Genomic DNA, 27,257 nt, shown 5'->3' with positions numbered 1-27,257 from the left:
CTCCCTCCCTAAGAGGTGCTATTGTACAGATTTTGTGTATGTGTGTGTAGCTCTTGGCATAGATTGCTCTGTATATCATACTTGTTACTAACACAAGGGAGGAGCAGGTCTTCCGGCCTCTTATAGAGGTCAAAAGCTGTTAGGTAATTAAAAATTCCACCTGTCCTAACAGCTCATAGGGGCAGGAATACCCAGTTGTGCTGCTGTTTGGGCTAAGGGAAAACAGATTATCATTCATAATCTTTCTGTATGTGAAGACTGATCAGTGCAGGAGGCAGGTGAGAACAGAAGAGGCAGATGATAAGGGGAGAGAGGCATTTTCTATAAGACATTACAAAGATATTCAATTGTAGTGTGTGGAAAAAAAAATAAACAATTGTTGCACTAAGATTTAATAGTGTCCTCTTATGTACAAAAGAATAGACTTTATTAATAGAGACATCTCAGACATATCTTGGTTACACTAAAGTCCACTCCTATAATTTAATATTTAAAAAAAAAAAAAAAAAGGAAATTAACCCCCCCTCCCCATTTCTTATTAAAAAAAAAAAAAAAAAAAAGCTCCAGCGAACATGCATCCTCCAGCCCACTGTACACAGAGCAATTATTCACATCAGGTAAGGTAGCTTCTTCTTAGAGATCAATATCCTAAAACATCTTCAATTTAACCAAATCTATAAATATTTCTGCAGAGTCCTTTTTTTTGCCTCCTCCATCAAGTCGTTGGTTCTGGCAACTTGTCTTGAGAAGAGAGGCTGCTGGGAGGGGGAGGAGCAGAGTCTGAGGTAGGCGGTCTTATAGGTTGTGGAGGGAAGTACACCTCACCGTGCATGGGGTAATTGGGGTAGTGATGTTGCTGCAGAGGGGGTACAGGGCTTCTCACTGCAGAAAAAAAAAAAGTTATAATAATGTATAATAATAATAATGTAATGTATATATAATGTATAATAATAATGTAAATGAAATTATTTCATTATAAAATGAGAAGCTGTGATATTTTCTATATACCATTTACTATATATCTGCCTGTTGTGAATAGTAACATCTGTTCACATCTAAAAGCTTAAAGGGGTTTTCCGGGAATCTTTTTTTGATAGGATATATTACATAGTAATGTTGTGATATTACTGCAGCTCAGCTCTCTCAGCCACTATACAACCTATAGAGCCCTCTGCTTTAGGCTCCATAAACTGTATACTACTGGGCCTGGCAGCCATCCCAAACAGCTGATTCCTTCAGGGGCCAAATTTCACTGCCCCTATTAGATATTGATGGCCTAACGATAATAATATGCCTAATAAAATGCAAAAAAAAACCCAAAAACATACTCTATAAACCTCTCCTGACTAAGGCTCCATGCACAAGTCTGAGTAGTGGGCCATCCAATATAAACAGAGCAGATCCTATCCTGCTCAAATTCACTTGGATGTTATTCGATGTCATGCTGCAAACTCCGCCCCACCTCCGATGCAGGCTCAATCGTGTGCATGGGGTCACATACTTTCTCTCAGCTGAAGGTTTGCCATCACTGGATTCTACATTAACATTCCTCTACTGTTGGTGTGTACAGATTTATATAGCTCCATAGTAAGATTAGAAACAAAGCCTGTGTAGTCTGCCCCTGCAGTCATGTGTTACTCCCTTCAATATATGCTCCTTGCTATTAGAACAAAAATATGTTTGGATGAAGTAGGGGAGACATTGACAGGAGTATAAATGCAGGATCACACTATACAGGATTTGTTTGTACTCTCTTACCATGGACACACAGACCTGCTTTGCTAGAAGGGCGACACCACTTGGGAAGCCTGAGGAAGTGCCTGGTCCAAGCATGAAACACATAGCTTAACATCCCCAACAAATAATTCCTGGCAGCCCTACCCTTTTCTTCATGAGGCTGGGTAATGCAGCTGAACATATCAAACGTTGCCAGTATGGGAAAACCTAAATGGTAGTCTAGGGATTCTGATTCTTCTATAGTCATACAATGACAGACAAAACTTACTTGGGATGTGGGGAGGTGGCATGCCAGGATAGCCAGGTGGTCCGAACATCTCCATTGGAGGGGGCATAAAAGGTCTTCTGAAATATGGTGCTCTGGGGTCTCTGGGTAACAGAGGAACTCTCATTGGTGGAGGCGGATTCATGGGAAACTCTCCAGGCGGGCCGTCCATTGTTTCATTGTCCTGACTGGATGCCCCAGAAACATTCTGCAGAAAAGAATTGTTTAGTAAAAAGGCCAGTAACCTTAAAATCTGCAGCTAATTGTTTGGGATCCTCAAAAGAGGAGCAGCGAATATCAGTCACTATAAGTAGTTATGAAGGGGACAGGAGCTTTTTACTTTTAGCCCCTTGCTAGCCTGAAATGGCTGGTAACAGGGAATAACACCATGTGTCCCAAAACTTACATTGGCCTCTTCCTCTCCATTTCTATTCGCAATTATCCTCGATTTATACTCTGGAGAAGATCGACCATCTGTGGATTTAACACAAACATAAAGATCATCTCAAAAAAGCGGCTTCTCAGTTATAACTGGGAAAGCTGAGTCATAGCCAAACCAGCTATGGTTACAGGTTGCACCGCTTTCCACACTCCCTGAATGGAAAATGTCTGTCTTTCTATGCAGCGATATAACCAACATCATGACTTTAGAAAAGCTGGGTGACAAAATACGGTCATATTAACTCTCTCCTAGCATTTCCAGAGACCAAAATGGCTAAGACGTAACTGAATACAATATCCAACAGAAGAAGATTACTTTGAGATTATACTGACTGGTGAACCTCTCATTTTAGAAGACATATATTACACAGGATATTCTAGGTCGCATCTCTTCTTGTATTTCAACATAACATTACCTTGTGACTCCATGAAGGGTTTGCCCTGATTCCTGGTTAGTTCTGCTGGGCCTGAGAATCTTCCTGATGGTGGTGGATAATGATAAAATCTCTCTGCCCGCTTGGGTGGGAAAGGAGGCTCAGGGTAGGGCAAACCTGAGAAAATGTTTAAAGAATTGAAGCATTGAACATTGTAACAAATTCCATCAATAGAAAGACATTAAAGTAAATCTTCTGTCACTGCAATAAAAATTGAGTTTTTCTTAAAGGGATACTGCAGTTTGATTAGCACATCCCCTAGAGACAGCTACCAGGGCAGGGCACAACCTTCAACACCCTTCTTGATTTTTACTGTTCCAATCTTGGGTCTGGTGGAGCCATTAGACTTCACAGAGGCACTTCCCAAGGGCCAATGACAAGCAAAAGCCCCTATTATTTTATGCATCCCTATCCCTGCGTTTTATTGTTATTCTGTTTTGCAATTTTGGGAGATGTCTGTCTCTCTGTTTATTTCTTATTTGATGCTTTGTTACTTCTTCTCTTTTTGAATATACTTGTCTTCCCAGACCACACCCTTCACTCTCTCACAGTGTCTATAACAGCACAATGGAATCTGTGTGAAGAAAGGGCAATATTGCTTCTTTTTCCTGCTAGCTAAAAAAAATTGCTAGTGGGAAAAAACTGCGAGAAGCTCTCATTGAAATGAATGGAACTCAGTATAAACATACCCTTAAGTCTGCTTGAAAAGCAAAACTTTAAGATAAAAGGAGGGCGGTCAGAAATGAGGCATTACACTCTCATATTACTGCTCACTAGTCATTCTAAGAGATCCAATATAACAGTATATGACAGAATAGATATGGGTAGGGCAGTTACCTGGAGGAGGGACATTATTTCTCTGTTCCCTTTCCCAGGGTGGAGACAAAGAGCCTGCATCCGACAAGGTGCGCTGGTGGTCTGCTCTTCTATCAGAGTTTACATCTCCTCGTTCTCTAGGTCCGGGATATCCTGGATAATATCCTGGAGGTCTCACACCTGTCATCAGAACAAAATTCTCATCAAGGATTTAGTCAATGTTTTGTTCTAATGCAAACGCTTACGCTTTACTGCAGTTTGTGCTCCAGAGGTGATTTGTCCTACTGCAGTTAGATTATGCCTGTCAACCTTGCACCAATGCAGCATGGAAGCTAGCAATGTAAACTGTTCCTCTCAATAAATAATATAGCATTTATATAATGGATCCTGGGACACATTTACACATCCCCGGCACTTTGTTATACCATAGCATGTATTGTTTAATACTACCCCCAACGTAGAGTGGAGATATCCCCTGCTAAGATACAATGTAAAAGAAACTTTGCAAGGAGCCCCCTCCACACAAGAACATGAAAGGGGTTTTCCAGCAATGACAACCCCATTCCTAAATGTAGCACTTTCAGTAGCTGGCTAGAGAATTTGCTGATGTTTGCACAGCTATTAGGCGACCTTGACCATTACAGATAAACTCCTCTCTGACCAGTCCTAAATAGGAGACGCCACCCTATGACACTTATCTTCCGTAACAGAATGTATGGTCTGGAGATGTCCTGAGCAGTCTATATGAAGCTTCTAATATACCTCTTTCTGCTGCAGGGAGCATTGGAGAAAGTCTCAATGGACCTTCCAAGAGGGTGGGAGGTGAAAGGAAAGCTCGACTTTCAGGGTGACGATTGATTGGAGACAGTCCGAATGGTGAATTCTCTAGAAATAGCAAAGAAGAATGAGCACAATAAAAGTGTGAGAGCAAACACAAATATACAACACATAGCCAAAAGTATGTTGTGGGTATTTCTGTGTACAGCAGCAGAATGGATCATAGCAAACATCTAAATGTGGACCTTCAGAGGTATCAATGTCATCTGTAAGAGTTCAACATGACTGCCCAGCACAAAATTGAATTCCATGTTAATGCCCATAGAGGGGATGTTCAGAAGAAGAGAGTGCACATACTTTTGCCTATGCACTTTATTTGTATGACAACTGAAGTGATGAAGACATGTAAAGCATAAGTATGGTAAATCTAAAGCTAATAACACACAACACAATTTTACAGCATGCAGCAAAACTAGAGACACAAGGGGTTAAATATACCTTGATGGTTAATAAAAGCATCTGCATAAGCTACCAGGAAAGAAAAAACAGAAACAAGATGGTTTTACAGCAGCTACAAAGAGCAAAACGTCGGCCCCTGACCACACAACCTGCACCATGGTAGCATTGCTCTGGGGCGGTTCATAGCAAACCTGATGGCAAGCTGTTTAATGGATATGCTAAAAACATATAAAAACAATACAAGGGCATCTGTTTTACATAAATGAATAAAAAAACATGCCAGTCAATGTTAGGTTATTTGGCGGACAGAACAATGTATTCTACCTCAATTCTGAGTTGGAAAAAACCCCATCAGTCTATCTAAAACAGATGCAAATGAATGCCCTTATATATAACCGATCCGCTAAGGAGCTAATAGAAACATGATGTGAAAGGAGCCTCAGTGATGGCTTTATGATTTATGATCATGGGGGAGACGAACAGCCTCTGGGACTCCCAATCTTAAGAAATGAAGGGCTGAGGAACCGATCACCAGCTGTTTCATCTGCTCAGTGTTTTGTGCACAATGGCAGCCTGGTCACTGGAAAAACAGAACTGAGTCACTGCTGTGTCACCTTCATTCTCAGGGGGAGTTGGGGGCTCCAAAGATCGCACCCCCACAGATCATAATGTCATGGCCTATACTAGCCATATGCCATCACTTAAAGTACGATCCCAGCCCAATATAGCTTCACAAAAAGGAAACTATGGAAACGAACAAGGCCAAGTCTCATTATCCATTAGCTGCCCCTGAACTGGAATACGACCAATCACACACTAGGTGCTATGGAAGGGTTTAGGGAACATATTATGGATATTAGAGTCCTAGCAAAAATAAAGTAAAGTGAGTGCCCTTGCTCATCATTTGAGACCATTCTTCAAATAATTTCAAAAGCTGCATATATATATATAAAAAAAAACAAAAAACATAATCTAATATCACTATCAATATGGTGCTCACGTAATGTAACCATGTAGTGCCCACTCAGTACTGACTTCCAACATACACACACACGTATGTATGAATGTATGCAGTAACAATACCTCTGCCAATCGCTTGTATTACATCCAGAGCAAAGGGATCTTTTTCCAGAAGTTCCAGTTTATATTCAGCCTCTGTTAACCTATTGACAGAATGTAAAAAGGTCACAAATACCTCAGAAACTAAGAAAGATTATGTGAACAAAAGGAAAAACATGTCCGAAAATGATGTGCCAAGAGGAAAGTACAAAGGAGCCATCTCTGGAACTGGTTAGTGTGGGGAATCTTTGCTGACACTATCAATTCCACCATAGTCTGAAACATTTTGCTTTCATTAAAGGGGCTCTATCATTGGGAAAAGTCATTTTTAACTAATCACATCCTTGCATAGCCTTTAGAAAGTCTATTCCACACCTACCTTTAGTATGTAAATTGCCTCAGTGGTTTTTGAATAAGTCTGTTTTTATTCATAAGCTAATTAGACTGGATGCACGATGCATCGTGCACCCCCTTTGCTATTGTTTCCTATGGGTGTATACAGCACAGGCTACTGCTGCTGATGACTCAGCTTCCTGTTTGCACACACATAGGAGATAATAGAAGAGACGAGTGCTGCTGGGAACTTCCTGTGCTGGAGGCTAATTAGCATATGAATAAAAATGGACTTATTCAAAAACCACTGAGGCAATTTACATACTAAAGGTAGGTGTGGAATAGCATTTATTAATACTGTGCAAGCGGCTATTTTCTCGTGGCCTGTGGGCATGCGCAGTCTGCTCTGCCTAAGGCCTGAGGCCTAGGTGAAATTAAGCTGCTGGCCATTTCCTATGATGACCAGCCTCATTCTGAAAGGAGCTCTGGATGTTATTGGAGAAATGAATATGAAATTATTTAAATTACTTATTTAGATTCAAAATATATTGCTCAGGGTATGAATACAATTGTCTGCTCAGCACTCACTTCTGCCTCAAGTGTGCAGTTTCTTTTTTGACATCACTCAGGTATCTTTCTGCTGCCCTTGCAGTGAGCTAGGGTTAAAAAGAAAAGAATATGTTAGACATGATATTAAAAAAAATGGTTGACAAGTCTCTCATTTAAGCCTTTTTGGCAACAGACCAAATTTTGTTGGGGTTGTTTGCAGTTTAGTTTCTACTTCCTAAATTACAAGGACTCTCATTCTCATTATTTCCATTTCCATACCAATGTGAGGCTTACCGTATATACTCGAGTATAAGCTGACCCGAGTATAAGCTGAGGCCCCTAATTTTACCACAAAAAAATGGGAATACTTATTGACTTGAGTATAAGCCGAAGGGGGGGGGGGGGATTGAAGCAGCTACCGGAAAATTTCAAAAATTAAAATAATATAACATTACATTGACTGATCACCGATCTTTACATTAAAAATGAATTGATAGGGCTGCAAATGCAGACACATATAGGACAGGTATAGCATACCTATAGGACCTGCTCCATAAGTTGCATCTCTTCAATCTATGTGTACAGGCCCATTGAAATGTAATAGTCCATCATTTTATCCACCATTGCAGACAAAAAGTCTGGTCATGTGTATTACAGTTTGGTAACTCCATGTGCCTCATAGTAATAGCAGTTAACCCCATCATGTCCCTCACATAAGGGTTACTGATATGTGAGAGACATGGAGGTAATAATTATTGCATTAAACATTATTAAGGTCTTTATTATTACATCCACATGTCTCACATATTAGTAACCATTATATGGAGCATACAGGGGTTAATATGGGACATGATGGGGTTAACTGTTATTAATGTGAGGTACATAGAGTTACTAAAACTAAATTAATAACCCCAAATACCTGACATTACTAGGAATTGTAACCTCAGTATGTACTTGTGTGTTTTACTTTCACTTTACTGTATGAGCTCTCCTCGATGCAGACACAGGAGCAGGGACCTGCCGCTTCCCGGGCTTTCATCTCTCTTGCTAGTGAAGGGGGGAGTGTCCTATATCATTACTGTAGCAACCACTGAAGGACACTCCCCCTTCACTTAATTTATGCAGATCCTTAAAAACTGTGCTGACAAATTCGGCTTATACTCGAGTATATACTGTACTTTTTTCAGGACAAGTTGCATTTTGCAATGGCACCATTTCATTTTTTTATATGATATACTTGTAATTCAACCAAACAGCACCCCTCCCCCCACCCCACCATACACTTTGCAGGTAGTGCTGATCCATAAGAGAACAGTGAAATATACAACCTCACTCTTCTTACACCCGCCCAACATATTTAAATTGGCCATTCGCAAACTATCAAAACTTTGGTGCTGAAATTATACAAAGTACATTGAATGCAGTGTTCTAGGAGAATGATGCGGTGTACTCAACTTACCCAATTATCATGAGATTTCTTTTCATATGAGGTAACCTGTTTAAAATAAAATAAAAAAAATCAACAATAATTTCTCTACATTTGTCCCGGGGGAAAAAATGACTGAAATAACCTCATGAGGCTGATAAACATTATACTGTGGAGCTGTATTCACATTTCTGTGGTTTACTATTGAAAGCCAGCCTTTGCTATAACATGCTTGTAGAAAGCCTGGTGCAAATCAACTAAGTAAAGAAAGCCAAGAGATTTCTGCTGAAGAGCCTACAGAGCTATGATTGCAGTTGTGTACATTGCAGAGTGACTCCACCAGCAGAATACTGAGTGCAGCTCTGGTGTATAATACAGAATGTAACTCGGGATCAGTGCAGGATAAGACATCTGATATATGTACACAGTAGGCTCCACATACTATTATTATTGATCTAATCTATTCCTCTTACCAGTGTGCAGAGATTATAAGTGCCACTGGTAAACTGCCCCATATTATATCCACAAGAGCGGATTGCCTACATCTAGATTACATGAATTGCCTATTAACTGAGTATGTGTGCTCCATTCCACCAACCAGGATGGACCAAGAATGATTACCAATGATGTGACCAAAAAAACAAACCACATCACAGTTTAGTTATGACATAACCCAAAAGTCATTACGTCCAAAGGTTCTTGATAATGACATATGTAAGGTCCTATATCATAACGCTTGCTCCCGAATGTGGGCACTTATTGCCAGCACCAAATATACTCTTCTATCACTATGTATAAATTGTCCATGCACTATGTATAATTGTCCCCATTATATCTGGACCTCAAGAGTATCTCGGAATTGGTCAATGAGAACGACATGAATTGTCTAAATTGTTAAATCATTAATTTACATTACAAACATCATGAATGGGTACAAGTATTAACTACAGTATTAATTTAGCTTCCTATATTTATCTATCGATTACACTCATCCATTTTATACATAACCTATATTACACATCAATGGTAAAAACTCAAACTGTTAAGTATACTGTAAAGGAATACTAATAACAGGGATAAATCAGATAAAAAAAATGACAGTATAGGGGGCCACACGGTGGCTCAGTGGTTAGCACTGCAGCCTTGCAGCGCTGGAGTCCTGGTGTTCAAATCCCGCCAAGGGCATAAAACCATCTGCAAGGAGTTTGTATGTTCTCCCCGTGTTTGCATGGATTTCCATCCCATATTCCAAAAAAGACATACTGATAGGAAAAAATGTACATTGTGAGCTCTATGTGGGGCTCACAATCTACATTAAAAGAAAAAAAAAATGACAGTATGTGGTGACTGGCACTAGATTTTAGAATAATTTAATATAAAAGTTTTGGAGTGCAAATTTTAAAGGGGTGATTTTTTTTTTTACCCCTAGAGAGACTTATAGTAATAAACAGTGCATGAATATCTTGGGGGACCAGCAGGGAGTTTCCATTGATGTCCCAGTCTTTGTTTACTGGCTGCCTGTGCATAAGCTCATCATCAATGAGTGGCTGAATACTGATACTCCATTTGAACACAGTTTCATTGCTCAGTCACTTGTGTTCTCATAGCCTGTTCTCAGGCCAAAGGTCAGGAAGATTAAGTACCTAATCTAGGCGAACTGAAAGGCGACCATTCACGGTTTACTATTTTAGGCCTCATTAGGGATTTAAAAAAGCAACTGGAACACCCCTTTAATATTATTCCTCTTATAGTGTGCAATAAAACATTATGTTCTGACTCTACTCTAACTTCTATCTCTAGACTACTAACTGGAGCTTTAGAGAAGAGAGGCTAGAGTAGAGTGGGAACCAAAGTGGTCCTTGGTCTAGGAGATTTACAATAAATTGTGCTAGAAAACGAGTCAGTTATATCGGAAATCTTTGCCAGTTCCTGACTGATGTATATTTAAAATCTGGCACATATGACTTAAGATAGCACGCCATAATTCTGAAGAGGCCAGAGATGCTTAATATTTCAGGTGCATCTTCCGCCAGCATCAAGAATATACTTCCAGTGACTTCACCAGATCAATAGTGAGTGCAGCTCTGAAGTATAATACAGGACGTAACTCTGGATCAGTACAGGATATGTAAAAAAATTAACAAGGTGACTCAACTTTTCTAAACATTACATGTCTGAATGGAAAATCTAGTCTTAAATAGCCTGACACTAAGAACACTAACCTGATTTTGATAAGAGGAAACAGTTTTGTCCATTTCTTCTTCCAGTTCAGTGACTCGGGTCCTAAGAGAGACAAGACTTGTGAGCTATGACCAGCAAAGAGTCTGGGTGCTGACTGTAAAACTAATCTTACTTGACAGTGACGAGTTCACTGGCCGCCATGTTCATCTTTTCATCTGCTTTAGTTAGCTTTGCCTCTTTTTGAATCCGCTCCTTTTCCTGTACAGTAAGTTTCCTAGAACCATGGTGGAAAATGTATTACAGGAATAAAAGTAGCATGAGTGCAGAATCTACATTGAAGACACATACTTGAGGTTTGTGAAAACTATAAAACTACAAAAACATTATTATTAATTTATTTATTAATTATGTCCCTCAATCATCAATAAACAGCTAAAATATGCAACATAATTCTACTCCTGAAGGAAGAAAACCGTGTCTCTAGCGTTATCTAGCATCTTTAACCAGCAATTCTGGGCTTAAGGACATTAAGATTATTTTATCACCTCATTACAAGACCCACAAGTAGAATGGGGGCTTCTGTGCTCTGACCAGCTGTAATTTTAATGGCACCATTTTGGGATACTTTATGGAAGAACTTAATTATTTTTACATTAATACTTTTGACTAATGGAACTTTGTGGGGGGTTTTGCAGAACTCGATGGTGTTTTCATTGGTACCATTTTGGGGGTACACAGAATTTATTGATTACCTTTCTATTCCTTTTTTGTGGAGCGTTGGGATGATCAGAAATAATAACTCAATGTGGATTTTATTTTCAGCATTCACTGTTAGTTAACTTTTTTACATAGACATTTTAGACTTTTAAACTTTAAGCTTGTTGTTAGTCCCCTAGTGTCCCAAAGCCATAAATGGCCAATGAGTACATCTGTTAAATTACCTGTGCAGCTTTCTCTCGTTCTCTTGATACACCTCCATCATGACACTCATTTTTTGCTTTAATTTCTCCACCTCTTCCTCCAATTGCCCCTTGTCATGAGCCAGTGACTGGCTTGTGTTCTGGAGATTTGTAATACATTCTGTACATATAGGCAATGGGTAAAAATATTTATAATGATATGATATGCAGCTGATCAAGGGTCTCCAAAAAGGAACCTAGTCATCTAATGGAAGGAAATATCAGTCTACCTGCCAGCTGCTCTTTCGCCTTCATTTCATCGGAGAGATTATCACACAGATGCTTCTTCTCAGATTCCACACTTTTCAGAGATGCATTCAGCTACAACACAAAGATGGTGATAGTTTAGAAACTACAGTCCAAGAAGAAGCATTTTAGATTTCATATTTATATTCATAAGCAAGTCGGAGTAATTTTCTGATGTAGAGCTCCAAGTTTTCTGCTTATTTTCAGCAGGCAACGCTAGGGGGAGCTCACTAGAGATATACACAGCTATTAACTCAATAAAGACCACCTTCCTTGCTGCACCCTTTCACAACCTGATTATGTATCACACTCTGCATTTCTTTTATGTGTACTGTACTTACAGTTTGCAGAGAAGAATCTTTCAGACACAATCTTGATTTTTAGATTTAACCTGCTTTCTCTATGCCTCACCCTCTATATTCTCTTAAATAATCTAAGAGACCATAAGTATACGGTCAAGGGTCTGAATGTTCTTCATTATAGCTGTGTGATAGGGAGAGGTCTAATTATCAGCACTAACTATGATAGGAGAGTCTGTCCTCCCCTTTACAGATCATGTGTGTTACATGCAATTTCATTATACTGGATCTTCTAATGCATGTACAAGTGACACACAGATCCCCATAAGACCTAAGAGAAACAATATACGTCACTGAAGTCTAATCCACACTGATTCAGGCTGCTGGACAGCAGGGAATCGTTTCAGTAAGCGTACCTGCTCCTCGTGATTTATAGCAGAAACTACAAAGTACACAGCTAATAATCCACAGGCTCCACATAGCATTACCTGTTCTTGTCTAGTGTTAAGATCTGTCTATAGCCGTGGACGATACTTACCATGGCAGCATAGATCAGTTTCTTAATCCTTTGTTTTTGGGGGTCCCCTAAAATTGATAAGCAAAAACACAAATTCAGCACAAAAATAGTATTCCCCTTCGACAAAGAAGATATGAGGGTCATTAAAGGGGTATTCCCATCTCAAGGATATTATCTATACTACAAGCTTATGTAAATGCAAGAGTGTTCCTAAATACATTGCTTTAGCAATACTGATTTGTTTACCTGCTATGTCAAATTATTCCTCCCATTGTTTAGACTACGTTGTCAAAGAACCTGGCTTGTTCTGTCTCCTTACACAGGCTTATAGAATGGAAACCTCACTGCTCTCTGAATGGTAGGGCGCTAAGTTATCTGTATTACTTTCAGAGCCATGGTCTCCTATTATTTCATCAAGGCAATCATGCCAGCTAATTGTAGTTTGCTGATAAAGACTCGACTCGGAGAGTGTTAATCTCTATTGAACTTACTGCAAATCCATTGTCACTCATGGGAGTATGTAAGTGTTCTCCAACACTGTGTAATGTAATACACATTAACTGTACATGCCTGATATGCATTATTATAGATTTCTAGTATTTTGGAATGTCTATATCTACTGAGGTATTTCATAGTGTTTTGTCCATCAAACAGTCAAAGCCGACCACAAGCTTGTTGAAGAATACAATAAGTGAGAAAAAGAGAAGGCAAGCTAAACTGATGAGAAAGGAGATGGGAAAAACCCTTTAACCTGATGGTTCTTACCAAGGGGTTCGCCATTTTCAAAATCCCACTTAATAGTTGATAAAATGTCATTGTCTTCTTCATCATTGACTTCATCCAGCTCCGAACTCCAGTCTTTGAGCGACAGCAAATTTTCAATCAGTGACTAGAAAAAAATAAAATAAATAAAATATTAGATATAAATAATAAATAATATTATAAACTAGCTTTCCTAGACTTCTGATGTAATACAAGTATATGTGACAGTTCTGTTATTCAGTGTTCTTAGCAAACTGTGTGACACACCACTCACCTTGATCTGGTTCTGCTTGCTGCTCATGTCTTCTTGCATGACTCCTACAGAGGAGCTGAGGATTTTGGAGTTCTCAGACAGTTCACTAAACCTTTCTTCCCAGCCCTCAGCTTCCTTTGAAAGCTGCAAATCAAACATTGATTTCAGAGGTAGATCTGATCCGTTTACCCATGTGTAAAGGCAAGTCCGATTCTCTGTTCATCATAAAATACATTTTACTATGGTCCGTATTATACTCCAGAGTTGGACACGTTCGTCTTCAGGATTTCAAGCTAAGTTCCCTCAACATTACTTGCTACTATAATTCAGTTCCCCCTTGAATTACAGGTGGTTAGCTAGCTGGGGTATCTGTTATTACATTTGCTAATGGTTAAGTTACAAATAACAGGATAGTGAATGCTGGGCAATGTAGCATAATATAGGCTGGAAATCAGAATTAAGATAGGAAAAGTAATGTAGCGAGCCCCTTGGTAATTACTTCACCAACAGAATAGTGAGTGCAGCTCTGTAGTACAATACAGGAAGTATCTCAGGATCAGTTATTCTTTATATACACAGTTAAGTCACATTAGTATAACCACATCCTACTTTCAGCATTTGCAACACGTAACCAAATGAAGGAAGTGACACGTTATGGGCTGGCTTTGTGGAGTACATAAGTTGTGCGACAATATATCTGATATATCTGAACACACATTACTCGTTGTCATGCATAAAAGGAGTTGCAAAAAGGACTGATTATTGGATTTCGGGCCAAGGATGGCAGTATTTCACAAACAGTGCAGTTTGTGAACTGTTCACATGCTGCTGCAGTGAAAACGTATCATCAGTGGGCAAATGCCACCACAGGGAATAACCAATGTGGAAACTGCGGAACACTATGTGCCATTGATGTGAAAAATGAACGCCAGCTATGAAGGTGGATAAGGGTTGAATGATATGCTACAATAATAGTGAGTAGGGGGCTACCAGATGTGTGTCTAAGAGAACAGTTCAGTGAATCCCACTGCGTTTGAGGCTCTGAAGCAGACTGATGGTTACTAGAGATGAGCGAGTAGTACTCGATCGTGTAGGTATTCGATCGAATACTATGGTATTCGAAATACTCGTACTCGATCGAGTACCACTCGCTGTTCGAATGTAAAAGTTCGATGCAGAACCAGAATTGATTGGCCGAATGCTATACAGTTGGCCAATCAATGCTGGTTCTTCTCCTACCTTTAGAAGTCTTCTCCGTGCAGCTTCCCCGCGGCGTCTTCCGGCTCTTCATTCACTCTGCCAGGCATCGGGCCTGGGCGGAGCCGACTGAGCATGTCCGCTTCTAGTGCGGGCATGCGCAGTCGGCTCTGCCCAGGCCCAATGCCTGGCAGAGTGAATGAACAGCCGGAAGATGCCGCGGGGACGCTGCACGGAGAAGACTGCACGGAGGATCCAGCCCAACCCTCACTCATGGACTTGGTAAGTATAATTTGATCGAATGTTGCCTACCCCTGAAACGAGCATTTTCCCCCCATAGACTATAATAGGGTTCAATATTGGATTCGAGTAGTCGAATATTGAGGGGCTACTCGAAACGAATAACGAACATCAGACATTTTACTGTTCGCTCATCTCTAATGGTTACTGCACCTTTTATAACAAAGGTGCAATGGAAAAAAAAAGGCTTCAATGTGCATGACAATATTGCAATTGGGTCACTACCAATTGGCAAAGGATTGCCTAGTCCGATGGATAGATATTGGCGTGTCAGTCGAGAAATATCAGAGAACAAACACCCTGCAGACTATTGTTGGAAGAACACAAGTTGGTGGTAGTTCCATTATGGTCTGGGGAATTTTTTCATGCCATTCTCAGTTCCCACTAATCCATGAGGAAGGCACTCTGATTTGAACAACATAAACCCATCCTTGCAGATCATGTACACCCAATGCATGCTGTTGGCCTTCTCTGGGCAGATGGAATCTTCCAGCAAGACAATACTACATATCAGATAACTAGAAATGTACTAGAAATGTTCACCAGTGGTTGTAAAAAAATATGACCAAGACTTCCAAGTACTTCCCTGGTCTCCTAATCCCCCAGACCTGAATCTAACTGAGTATCTGTGGAACCACCTCAGTTATAGTGTTCATTCTGTTGATCCTCCCCCCACGCACCATCCAGCAAATGTAGGATGCACTGCAGTCAGCATGGCTCCAGAAACCTGACACAACCTTACTGAGTCACTCCCAGCCCGTCTAACTGCTGTCCATGCTGCACACTGCAGTTACTCTGCATTTTAGCTGGTGGTCAAAATAACGTGACTCAACTCTGTAGATCACATCAAAATTGTGTTTATAGCTTTCAACCATTAAAAAGCTGTACCTGTTTGATGCTCTCCTCTAGGCGAGACTTTTCCTCTGCAGCATCTTGAAGTGATGACTCTAAACGGCCTTTGTTAATTTCAAATACCTTCTGGGTTGTGCGAGTCTGCAGAAGAAAATGAGGTCTTGTGGTTGCAGAGTGGAACTTGTGGAGATACTTCTGTTCACTATCCCACCCCAATACCCCTAGTAGATAAAGGATCTGCCTGATAATGCACTAGACATTTCCCAGATATGATATCTTGTTACCTCTTAACTTACCTCTTCTTTCTGAGATGTTTCTTTCCTGATACTGTCCTCCAGAGCTTTGATTTTATCATTTAAATCTGTAAGCTAGAATTTGAAAAAAAAATAAAAAATTAATATATAGAAAAAAAATATTTATCCTAGTCTGCAAGATGAACCATTCTTCTGCTGTCACGTTCTGAATCTTCCATGTTACATATAGATTACCGAATTGTCCAGCACTGATCCCCGTTGTTTCTCCTCTTCCAGGTCCCGTTCCAGTCTGGCAATGTTCTCTTCCAGTTCTTTGTTTGAAGCTTGCAGAGATTCCTGTTGAGTCTAAAGTATGAATTAAAGGAACAAGTCAATGTAAAGTCCATGTGAAAAAGGCCAAATTACCAGGAAGAATTTGTATCAGGGGAGCTAAGTAAATCGCATAAATTATTTATGCAAGAATACAATAACTTTATCCAATAGTCTATGAGCAGTGGTCTACTAATCCCTGTTATCTGCCAAAGCGGTGACTGACAGGAAATACAGAAATGTCCCTGACCCTGACGGTCACCACATTATGTAAGATATCTCCAATACGGAGACCCTCTAGACATATTTGCATCCATGTGTGACCGATATCTGCTGTTATTTTTTTTTTATGTAGATTGTGAGCCCCATATAGGGAACACAATGTTCATTTTTTTCCCTATCAGTATGTCTGTAGAATGGGAGGAAATCCATGCAAACATAGGGAGAACATACAAACTCCTTGCAGATGTTGTTCCTGGCAGGATTTGAACCCAGGACCCCAGCACTGCAAAGCTGCAGTGCTAACCACTGAACCACCGTGTTACCCGGATATCTGCTGCTATTATAATGCTATTACGCTATAATAAACTGGCTGACTTTCAAGATTTCAGGTTCTTTAGTAATAAATTCTATGGAGTTCAAGGAGGACCAGAGCACCATTCTCTTTACTTACTTTCTGCTCAGAGACCTCTGTTAGCAATTTCTGGTGACCTGATTCCTGTAACTTTTGTTGGACATCTTCATACTGTTTTGTAAAAAAATAAAAAATGAAATCATCATTAGTTTAATGCACCCCTCTCCAGTGGATATCCACTAGCATGTTATATTTCACATCTACAATTATTATACACAGGAATTATTATACACAGGAATTGAATACAAGGGCTCCCTGTCTGGGGTTCAGTTACAGTTGAACCTTGAAATGGACCCCCTGGTTCCCACTGTACCTGCTTTTGTACAATGCTGAGTTTTTCAAGGACTTCTCTTTTACTGCTCAGAGCTTCAGCAACCTGACTTCCAAGGTTACATTCACGACCTAAAGAGGAAAAATATCAAATGAGAAACAGGTCTAGTGCAATGAAATAGAGATGATAAATGTGATCACTGGGAATCCTTCATTGACCCTGAAAACTTAAAAATAAAATTATATATATTGTGTATGTCTTTATTGCTGTTTTTAAAGGGGTTGTAAATTATATTGTTTGCCTTAACAGCAGGGAATGCTTTAAAAAAAATTAAAAAAAATACATATTACCAACCATACTGCGCCTCCAGATATTGGTCATTTCCTACAACTAATCACATGCTATCTACCCATGTGACATGGCTGCAGAGGTCACATGTGTAGATGACACATGGGGAATAAGACAGGGTTTTGTTTTATTTAAAAAGGACCTTTCACCTCATGGGGCACATGCAGTGCAATACACCGCTAGAAAGCCAACAGTGAGCTGAATTCAGTGCACTGTCGTCTTTCACGTTCTGTGCCCCCGGTGAAGAGCTATCGGTGCTGTTACAGTAACTCTTCACTGTCAGAAGGGCGCTTCTGAAGTCAGTCAGGAACGACCGTCCTCACAGTAGCGTCTATTGCCCTGTACTGTGAAAGAGGGCATTCCTTACTGCATAGCAATGACACTGAGCGGTGAGGAATGGCCCGCCTACTCCTGATAGTGCCCGTCCATAGACTAGTACTGGAGAGACGTTCCTCACCGCTCAGTGACATGGCTGGACGGTAAGGAATGCCCACTCTCACAGTACAGTGCTATAGACGCTACTGTGAGGAAGGGCGTTCCAGACTGACTGTCAGAAACGTCCTTCTGACACTGAAGAGCTACAGTACCGGCACCAATAGCTCTTGAATTCAGCGCACTGTTGGCTTTCTAGCGGTGTATTACACCGCGTGTGCCCCAGTAGGTGAAAGGTCTACTTTAAAGCATTCCCTACTGAACAACCCCGTTAACCCCTTTCCTCCAACAGTTTTTCTTTTTTTGCATTTTTTTTTAATTCCCTGCCTTTCAAAAGCCTTAACTTTTTCTTTTACAGAGCTGATTCTTGTTGCACAAAAAAATAAATAAAAATTAAAATAAAAATTCTTAATGGAGTGAAATTGAAAAGACAAAACAAAAATACAGTTGCATCATTTTTTTACCAGTTTCATTTGTAAAGCATTCAGTGTCCAGTGCAACAGTATTCAATGCGTCAGTACAAACACAGTGATACCAAATTTACATAGTTTTTTTTTTGTTTTATTATTGTTAAAAAAAAAATATATATACAAAACTTTGTCAAAATAAATTACTATAGTCTGAATCAAATAACTTGTGGGGTAAATATTTTTATGTTTCAATAATATAGCAATTTTTGGACGTGGGGATGCCAGATATATTTGTTTATTATATATGTAAACTAGGTAAAACGATTTGAGTTTTTATATTTCTTTGTCTTTTGTGTGTTTATTTACCTGAAAAAGCAATTGTCATACTACAGTATTGCAGTCTATGGTAAAATTGCTAGATTTGTATTGAGTTTTGCCTGAGACAGTGTTTAATACAGGGAATAACAAATAGCCATGTGGCTACATAGCAAAGATTTCATGGAGCCTCAATCTACCATGGTCATTTTAAACAGCAAGTTCCAAACTTGAAAAGCGTATTATTATTTATAGTGATCTTATAGTGCCTGCTTGGATTGAAACCACTTTTTGGTTAATTGTTGGAGTGCTGCCATTTTTTTCTTTGTATATGTAATTGACTGTTTGCTACCCTTTCCTTTGGATTTACACCTGGTTTTTCTTGTTTTGCTGTGCTGCTTCTGCATTTGCTTTTCGATCTTATGGTGCAGGGATACAGCATGCAGCGAAGACATGGTATAAATAATAAACGCAGTGATCTAACAGTACAGAGACAGTGCACAATATGGCACATGGATAATGCACACATAAAAGGATAAGATGAAAGCAATTATAATGATGTCACACACAGGCATTATGACACCCCAGTAAAGTAATGGAGATGAATTCAGTGTTTCACTTATCCTTCAATCATCTATAATTATCACTAAGTGCTCCCTATGTATCAGCAGCAATAGGTTCCTTCTGGGCTTCATAGCATCTGCTGTGTCTGCAACCCAGTGGTTACTCTAATCTACAACTTTACCAATGCCAATGCCATGGCCACCAAACAAGTCTCTTGATGTTAACCACACAGATGCCTAATGTTATATCTTAGCACAGCATCTGAGAAGTAATGATTAAATCTGATCTGAGTAGGTGCATGATTAGAAGGTACCACTGCTGGGTCTCTGCTGTGTACAAATCTAGCAGATGCGACAGCTACTTAGCTCCTGAGTGGACACCATCCACCTGAAATCTGCTGTATGTGTATAGCAGATATCAGAAAGAAGTTCAGGGATTTATAGAAAGCTACAATGTTAAAAAAAAATTGCACTGGAGTCGCCCTTTGAAGTGAGAATAAGGGAAAAACGACTTGGGTGGCATCAAAGAACATACAAACCATGAGAACGGGCGAGCAGACACTTACTGGCATAAAATCTACTTTTAACCTAGAAAAGAAAAGAAAGAAACTGTAAGAAATCAGAAATCTGTTCAGAATTTAGAAATTATCCAAAAACAGCTCCAATCTTGTGTTTGGTATTACTTTTAAAGAGTAACTAAACTTTTGAAACTATTTTCATCACTCTTGCAAATCACCTCATTACCCGATTTTGCCTCCCTGTAGCAGAAATTGCACCCGAAATTGTCTCTAGTCCTTCTTACTGCCTGCTAATGTGTTGCTAGCTATTATACCGTTTCCATGTAGTTGGTGTGCTATTGGCTCTGTGTATGGGTGGGCAGTGCGCTCCTGCATATAGGCATGCCCCCTAGATCGACCACACACAGCAAACAGATACCAATGCAGTAATTACACAGGAAGCTATAGCAGAGAGTAGCTGGAAGCAGGAGCAAGTCCAACCAAAATGATGATGATGAGCAGAGTGGAGGCTAGAAGGGGGTATACCGGGATCACTTATAGTGATGTACAATTATTTACAGAATTGTAGTAATTGTTCAATTGTTCACTATGTAAGCTGTTATAAAGCCGAGTCCTACATACTTTCATTCCCCGCCAGTTTACAGGCTGATTAAGCTTGAACTAACATCCTAATGCCACCAAAGAATGTAGAAGCCAGGACACAACACACTTACACATCGAATGGTCCTGCATGTGAACATCAAGACAGAGAAAAATCCAAACAGGACAGTGAAAATCACCACTTCCCAGGAACAGCCATAAAAATCTGCACCGGGCTGGAGGTCATCTGGTAACAGGGAGACAACCTACAAGAAAACAGAAACAATGGACATGAGCAATGCAGATGTAGGTTTCCTCCGGGTACTCTGGTTTCCTCCCACACTCCAAAGACATACTGATAGGGAATGGAGATTGTGAGCCCTAAATGGGACAGTGACTGTCAATGTCCGTAAGGCGCTGCGGAATATGGTGGCGCTATACAAGTAAGCAAAATAAAACATAAATGTAATCATTGTGTAACGAAAAGTTCTTGCAACTCTCTAACATAGCTTGTGTTTCAAATCTCAAACATTTTAAAGAATCAGTGAAATGGAAATTGCTCTGCTTATGTTCCGAGAATGAAAACCCCTCCAGACCTATTCCGGCTTAGCACTACTTTTAGGCTCGTTAAAGTGTATCAGTGTGCACAATCACATCACTGGTGATTGTGCACACTGGCACAGCTCGGCTCCATTCAGTTGAATGGGACTGAACTGCAAATGGGCCACTTGACTGAGTAAAGTAACATCACTAGCATAGACTGCCAATCTTATGCTGAGTCCACGCACAGTTTTTTGGTCCGGATTTTGACGCAGAATCCACAGCTGATTCAGCCGCAGAATCCGCGGCAAGGTAGGGCAGCTCGCTTCTTTTTTCCGCGAGCAGGAAAAAAACGCTAGCGGAAAAAAGAAGTGAACACCTCCCAATAAAGTCAATGGGAGACATTTTTTAGAGACAGATTCTGAAGTGGATTCCGTGTCAAAATCAGGACCAAAAAACTGTGTGTAAACTCAGCATTATACTGATGTAAGTAAAACTTCTGGAAACCCCCTTTAAGTTTCACTTACTATATATGGCTACTTGTGGCTCTTAGAAGTTAGAGAGCTAAACCAAATCCAAACAGGGAAATACACCTCTACATCTCTGCTCAATAATATAGAAAGCCCTTATACAAGACCAGTATAGAGGAAGGGAGGGTTCCCTCAGCCAAAAGCTGCATCAGCAACCAAAACACATGACACCAATGCAACATGAGAAATCTGACAAAATCAGCTACATGTACCAATCCAGCATTATGGGCTAATATAGAGCACTGTGTGACTGGCAGGTGCCGGATTATCAAATACTCTGGATCATCAATTACAGGAAAATTATAAAGGTTAATAATCATCGTATATCAATCATCAATTTCTCGCAACTTTCCAGATCTCTGCTAATACTGTGTGTATGTGAACATTTATGATTTTATCCAACAATGGAAACCCTGTTCAGCCCTTGTCCAGCACCCACAGCTGATGGTTAGCAGAAATTATACCTATTCTGTGTACAGTTTACAATATATGTGTATAAACCGTGCTCACATTAGCGCTACACTGCATTGCACAGTACTATTCTGACATATGGGGTCTGTTATAGGTAGCCATCTAATGTATGCAGCACAGGGGACATTGTTCTGGAATAAACGAAAGACATGACGCTAGCGTGGGCAGCGCCTTGCCCATATGCAAGTAAATGGATCTCTGTGCCACCGATTAACACTGAGTGACAAGCGGTCACAATTATTGGGGTGCTGGTCACTTCTAAGAATGGCGCAATGTACCCCTGGTCAGAACATTCACACTTATGATACAGCCCAAATATATAAGACACCATGAAATTATCAGCACAGAGTTGTTCCCTGCTCATAGATGTGGGCATATACCTCACTGCAAACTCCTCATACATGTCTAGGGGTGCACCAGTTATTCTGTCACTGCTTATTATGGGGTGCACCAGTCTTAGGGTACAGACTCCCCCTCCATAGTAGCTGTGCCGCGGCCTATCACACTCAGTCAGTGCTCCCTGTAGTCAGAGATTCCCAGACTGACCCCAGACTCACCTGCCTCACCGTATTGGCCACGTAATCCCCGGTGTCAGCCATCCGCGGTCATGTAACTATACCAAGACTCATACCGTAGTTCTCAGCCACCGGCTGGACGCTACCATCTGCACAGGAAGTCAGCTATCGTAGAAACCACTATCTAGAACTGTCAGCTGGCCACCCAGGAACCGTGTTTGTATTATTAGAGTTATATAAGCCTGTAATTGTCATAAAACATTCGTATTCCTTGACAGTATACAGAGTTTAATAGATGGTACCCCCCTCGTCTTCATGTAGTTTAACCCAAAACAGCGTCAGGGGAAAAGGAAAGAACGGAGCTGTACGTGTCCCTGGAGGGGGCGGGGAGCCTGAAGCCGCGGCGGCCATATTGTCTGGCAAAGTCACAGCTGGAGGATGAAACAGCTACTTCTGTAAAGCGCAGTTATACAGAGATGAAATAAGAGCCATGTTTAAAGAGCCAAAATACAGCAATGCATATCTGTAATGACGCTTTATTGCAGCACAACCCAGTGCCATGGTGCTTTGTGCCGAAGAACTATACCCTAGCATTACTGATGTGGGCGGAGCTTCCTGCAAAAGGGGAGTACAATACAGCCTTAGGGGACCCAATAGGGGCCAGTTATAAATTCACACTACCACAGCAAAAAAAACAAAAACAAACTCCATGTCTCTCCCTCCTTCCCCCCTCATAGCTTTAGGTATCAAATACCTCTATATATCAGAGATAACCTTCATATATAGTACACTATACAGTACAATATCAAGAAAATTGTATAGAACTGTCTATCTGTATGAAAACCTAATCTGAATAGTGAATATTGCTTGCTCGCGGACACTACAGCACCTCACAAGGAGAAAAAAATACTCCTTGGCAGCAAGATCATTTCCTTGGATCAATATAACATCACTCAGCTCAGGAAATGAAAGGATCCATGGAGGGCATGGTCAAATAGCTATGAGTTTCGTGCCATTTTCCCACAGACCCTTGTCTACATATAGCCTTAGGCAAAGAGGTTGCTGCAGCTAAATAGTAGGTAGTAGCCAAATGCATTACTTATACCAGTATTGCTTAGTAGCTATCTCTTAAGAATTATGACCCATATAGACCTTCATACATTATAGTGTACTATAGTGGCCCGTTCACACTGTACAACATCCCATTGTGGCCCCTCCATTTAGTATAATGTCCCATAGTGGCCCCTCTATCCAGTATAATGTCCCATAGTAGTCCTGCCACACAATATAATGTCTCACAGTGACCCCTCCACAGGGTATAATCGCACATAGCTGCCCCTCAATACAATATAATGTCCCATAGTGGCCACTCCACATGCTAAAATGTCCCACTGTGGCTCCTGCATGCAGTATAATGTTCCATAGTGGCACATACATAGGGATGACCAAAGAGGTTCTCATTGCAAATTTTCGGACGAACACAAAAATGTTGGGTTTGCCACCGACAAACTACTATTATACTCTGAGTCTCTTCAGTTAAAGTTGAAAGTTTAGGTATGCTTTAATATTGGATGTTGATTTACCAGCTGCTGCTTGGCATTGAGTAGCTATGTTTAGTCTACTGTTATCTACATGCACTAGAATTGCTAAGAGACTCTAGCCTCTTAGTAATTCTGGTGAGATGAGCACCTGGCAGGAAGTGTAAGGATCTCCAATCGTAATAAATTTTTGCTGCAATCTTTAATTCCCAAATCACCCTGTGAAGGGCTCTCCGAAGTTGGAGACTCTTATCTTATCTTTTCTCTGTTGTGGGGATGCTTCGGACAGTGTGGAATTGGGGAATGATTTGCTGCATGTGTGGAAGGTTTTATTTGGGGAGAATGCTGCTGCTGCCTATACACTAGAGGTGGAAAGGTGGAGGCTAGGCCTGCCATTAGGAGAGGTGAAGGTTGGCAGTGCTGGTGCCAGTGATATTGTACTATGGTGTTTGACACTTCAGCTTAGCTATTTTATGTTGCCCAGTGGTGTTGGCACTGCTAAAATGAGATGTTGTGCTGCACTGTGGCATTAATGGAGAGATACATTCTGCTGGACACTGTTATTTGGTGCTGCTTGGAAGGTATTTTGTGCTACAGTGTGTTATATGGTGTTGCTGTTGTGGCATTTGTTTGGCACTTTGTGTTAGTATTTCTGTGCAGGTGAGGTCCTAGCTTCATGACAGATTGACTGGCAAGGCTGAAGTCAAAAAAGCTTGAGAAGCCCTGATCCCTGCTGGTCATAAGGGTAGTGATTCTGATAAATATGTGTGTAGTTTCCCCAAAACCCATATTCAGTAGACTCAACTTTGCCTTTAATACAAGTGATATAACACTGCAGACGAAGGGCCTCTATTCATCAGCTAATATCCCCGTTTTCTTATCTTCCCACATCCTTGTGTTATTCCGGCCACCTATTCTCCTGTCTGATAATAGCAAGCCATGCCACAGTGTGACAATAGCGCTTTCTTCACCTCACACCAAGAGAATTATTAATCATTAAACCCATAAATCTATTAGCACGTTCCTTCCAAGCTCTCCAAACCCTGAATTATGTGTTTAACTAAAATATTTCATACACATTATGTTCCACTCACTGGAGTCCTGGAAGCTCAGATGTTAGGTGCTGTTTGTAACAGGGCTTTTTAGTTATTCCTGTGGCTGTCTATGACATAGAGGGAACATTGAAATCACCAGGCATGTTCCTTCCCTAAGGCCTCATTCACATCTGCACAGGTGTGTGGCCGAGATCAGTCATAAATCACTGGATGGAAAAATTCTGCAAGTCCTGCCATCGGGTCTATTATTTTATCCGTTGTTATCTGTTTTTCCATTTTTCTCTTCCTCTAACAAACCAGAAGAACGTAAATAAAAGCACAAATGTGAATGTAGTCTAACAAAACAGTGTAAGGCCTCCTTCACATCTGTGGTGGCATTCCATTTGGGGGAGTCAGTATGGGGACCCCCCGAACGGAATACCAAACGCATTTGCAAGCGGTATTCAGTGAAAGCACACGGACCCCATAGACTATAATGGGGTCCATGTGCTTGCCGCAAGATCTCCGCAAATCTTCCTGACAGTACATGGTTCTAGATGAATACTGCTGGGGGGGCATTCCTCACAGCCCAGTGATGACGGTAGGCTGGAAGGCCTGCCCTTTTGACAGTGGAGGAATATCAGTGCCAAAACTAATGGTAACAATATCTTCAACACCCAGACACATACCGGCAAAGACTACAGTGCCCACTGTCAACTTTCAAGTGGTATGTAATGTCACCAATCTATGAAGACATGAAAGGCCCTCTTTAAAACGTATGCAAATAGCAATCCCTAAGACCCTATTCACAAGACCATGATGCAAATTGTATATAAAAATGACTATTTTTCATGATCAGTTTGCATATGTGAGTCTATAAATTGTCCATAAGAAATGGACAAGTCCATTGATGGACCATAAACAAGTAGTTTTTTTTTATTGATCACATTTCCCAATGTTATGTTAATTTTTAATACTCTCAGAACCCCTCTTTATGCTAAGGGCCCAGGCTGCAGAAACACAGCTAAAAACACTGCAAAAAAAAAAAAAAATCAACAAAAACAAATTTTTCACTGCTTTTTTTGCTGCACTTTTTCTTTCTAACTTCCCACCCCACATAAGTTTATAAGAAAAACCCAGCATTTCTGTAGGTAAAATAAACATGCTGCATTGAGTTTGCATTTCCGCGGTGTTTGTTTCCACAATGTGTGGATGAGATTACACAAAATCCGATTCACTTTGCTATAGATGCAAGAATTTGCTGCGTTTCCACAACAGCCATAAAGGATGTGTTTCCACAATAAGAGGCTTTATTCTTATTCATATAAGAATGTCTGAATGTCCTAATAGAGTATACAATAAGTGTCTTTAAACAACAGTCCAAATGAAAGCACTCAACCATAATCTAAAGTGAACTCTAGTAACATGTTGTTGAGTTGTTTGGGAACTTCTTACGTCTGTAACACCTGCTGTCATGTTTTTCCATTACCGAAATGTCCATGGAAATTGATTTTCGGCAGTCATTATTAAGGTAGTATCTCATCTACACCTACCTCCTCCTCCTCCCCTCCAGTTACTGAAGCCTCCATCAGAATAGTAGAGAATTAAGGGTTTCAGGGTCACCACAGCAGCTGGGACATGGCTGACAGGCTGGCGACACAGAGTGGCAGGGTCACTCCTGCCTATTACACGCTGCTGTAAGGTGATCCTGCCTGGACGCTTGTGCAATGCCAGGGGTGACACAGGTGGTTTAATGACCAACAACACAGACCCTTATCTGTCCTTGCAGGGACCTTTTAGGTTACATTTATTACTGACCTATAGCACAGATGTAGCAGAACTGAATTTATCATAGAATGTGAAATATTCTTGTTTTAACTTTAGAAGATATAGAAGCTAGGCTGCTCATTCAGATTACTGACATAAAGAGGGAAGGAAGAAAAGGAACCTAAATAACAAACTCTTTTAGGACTTAGAGGTATCATAGAGGGGTCCCTGCTCATATACTCAAAAGGTAAACTGGTATCTATTGCATTGACAAGTCACCACTGCTGCATCTATATGGAGGTTCTCAGCACAGGGAAAATGCGATGTAAGGAGGATGATAGGGGCAAGAAGAATTTGATAATTTCTT

At 40.5% G+C, this 27,257-nt stretch overlaps 1 protein-coding gene across 3 annotated transcripts; it reads right to left on the bottom strand.

Moving 5' to 3' along the window:
- Positions 1-408: 408 nt before the first annotated feature.
- Positions 409-26,787, bottom strand: LOC142213869 (melanoma inhibitory activity protein 2-like). 3 transcript variants are annotated; one of them, XM_075282431.1, is made up of 25 exons: positions 26,677-26,787; positions 20,630-20,761; positions 19,965-19,986; positions 17,373-17,461; positions 17,099-17,170; positions 16,351-16,461; positions 16,159-16,230; positions 15,899-16,003; positions 13,535-13,657; positions 13,264-13,387; positions 12,520-12,566; positions 11,667-11,757; positions 11,419-11,557; positions 10,650-10,751; positions 10,519-10,579; positions 8,330-8,365; positions 6,910-6,977; positions 6,013-6,092; positions 4,969-4,998; positions 4,456-4,578; positions 3,715-3,873; positions 2,860-2,994; positions 2,409-2,476; positions 2,006-2,210; positions 409-882 (listed from the first exon to the last, which is right to left on the bottom strand). In XM_075282431.1, exons 1-25 carry the CDS (start codon positions 26,710-26,712, stop codon positions 716-718), a joined length of 2,397 nt encoding a protein of 798 aa, XP_075138532.1. In that variant the 5' UTR covers positions 26,713-26,787; the 3' UTR covers positions 409-715. The 3 variants fall into 3 exon arrangements, with proteins under 3 accessions (XP_075138532.1, XP_075138531.1, XP_075138533.1); XM_075282430.1 differs by lacking the exon at positions 26,677-26,787 and adding an exon at positions 22,594-22,793; XM_075282432.1 differs by lacking the exons at positions 4,969-4,998; positions 26,677-26,787 and adding an exon at positions 22,594-22,792 and having other exon boundaries at positions 410-882.
- Positions 26,788-27,257: the final 470 nt, after the last annotated feature.

The sequence above is a fragment of the Leptodactylus fuscus genome, chromosome 7 (genome assembly GCF_031893055.1).
Source record: "Leptodactylus fuscus isolate aLepFus1 chromosome 7, aLepFus1.hap2, whole genome shotgun sequence".
Taxonomy (NCBI): Eukaryota; Metazoa; Chordata; class Amphibia; order Anura; family Leptodactylidae; genus Leptodactylus; species Leptodactylus fuscus.
The sequence above is the reverse complement of the archived record's forward strand: the minus strand, read 5'-3'. Positions and strand labels throughout refer to the sequence as shown.

Excerpts from the sequence above, each read along its gene's own strand:
- LOC142213869 (XM_075282430.1), bottom strand. The coding sequence starts at position 22,635 with ATGGCTGACACCGGGGATTACGTGGCCAATACGGTGAGGCAG. Across the intron at positions 2,995-3,714 it reads AAATAATGTCCCTCCTCCAG|GTTTGCCCTACCCTGAGCCT; the intron begins GTAACTGCCCTA and ends ACATTTTCTCAG. Across the intron at positions 883-2,005 it reads GCCACCTCCCCACATCCCAA|TGAGAAGCCCTGTACCCCCT; the intron begins GTAAGTTTTGTC and ends TTTTTTCTGCAG.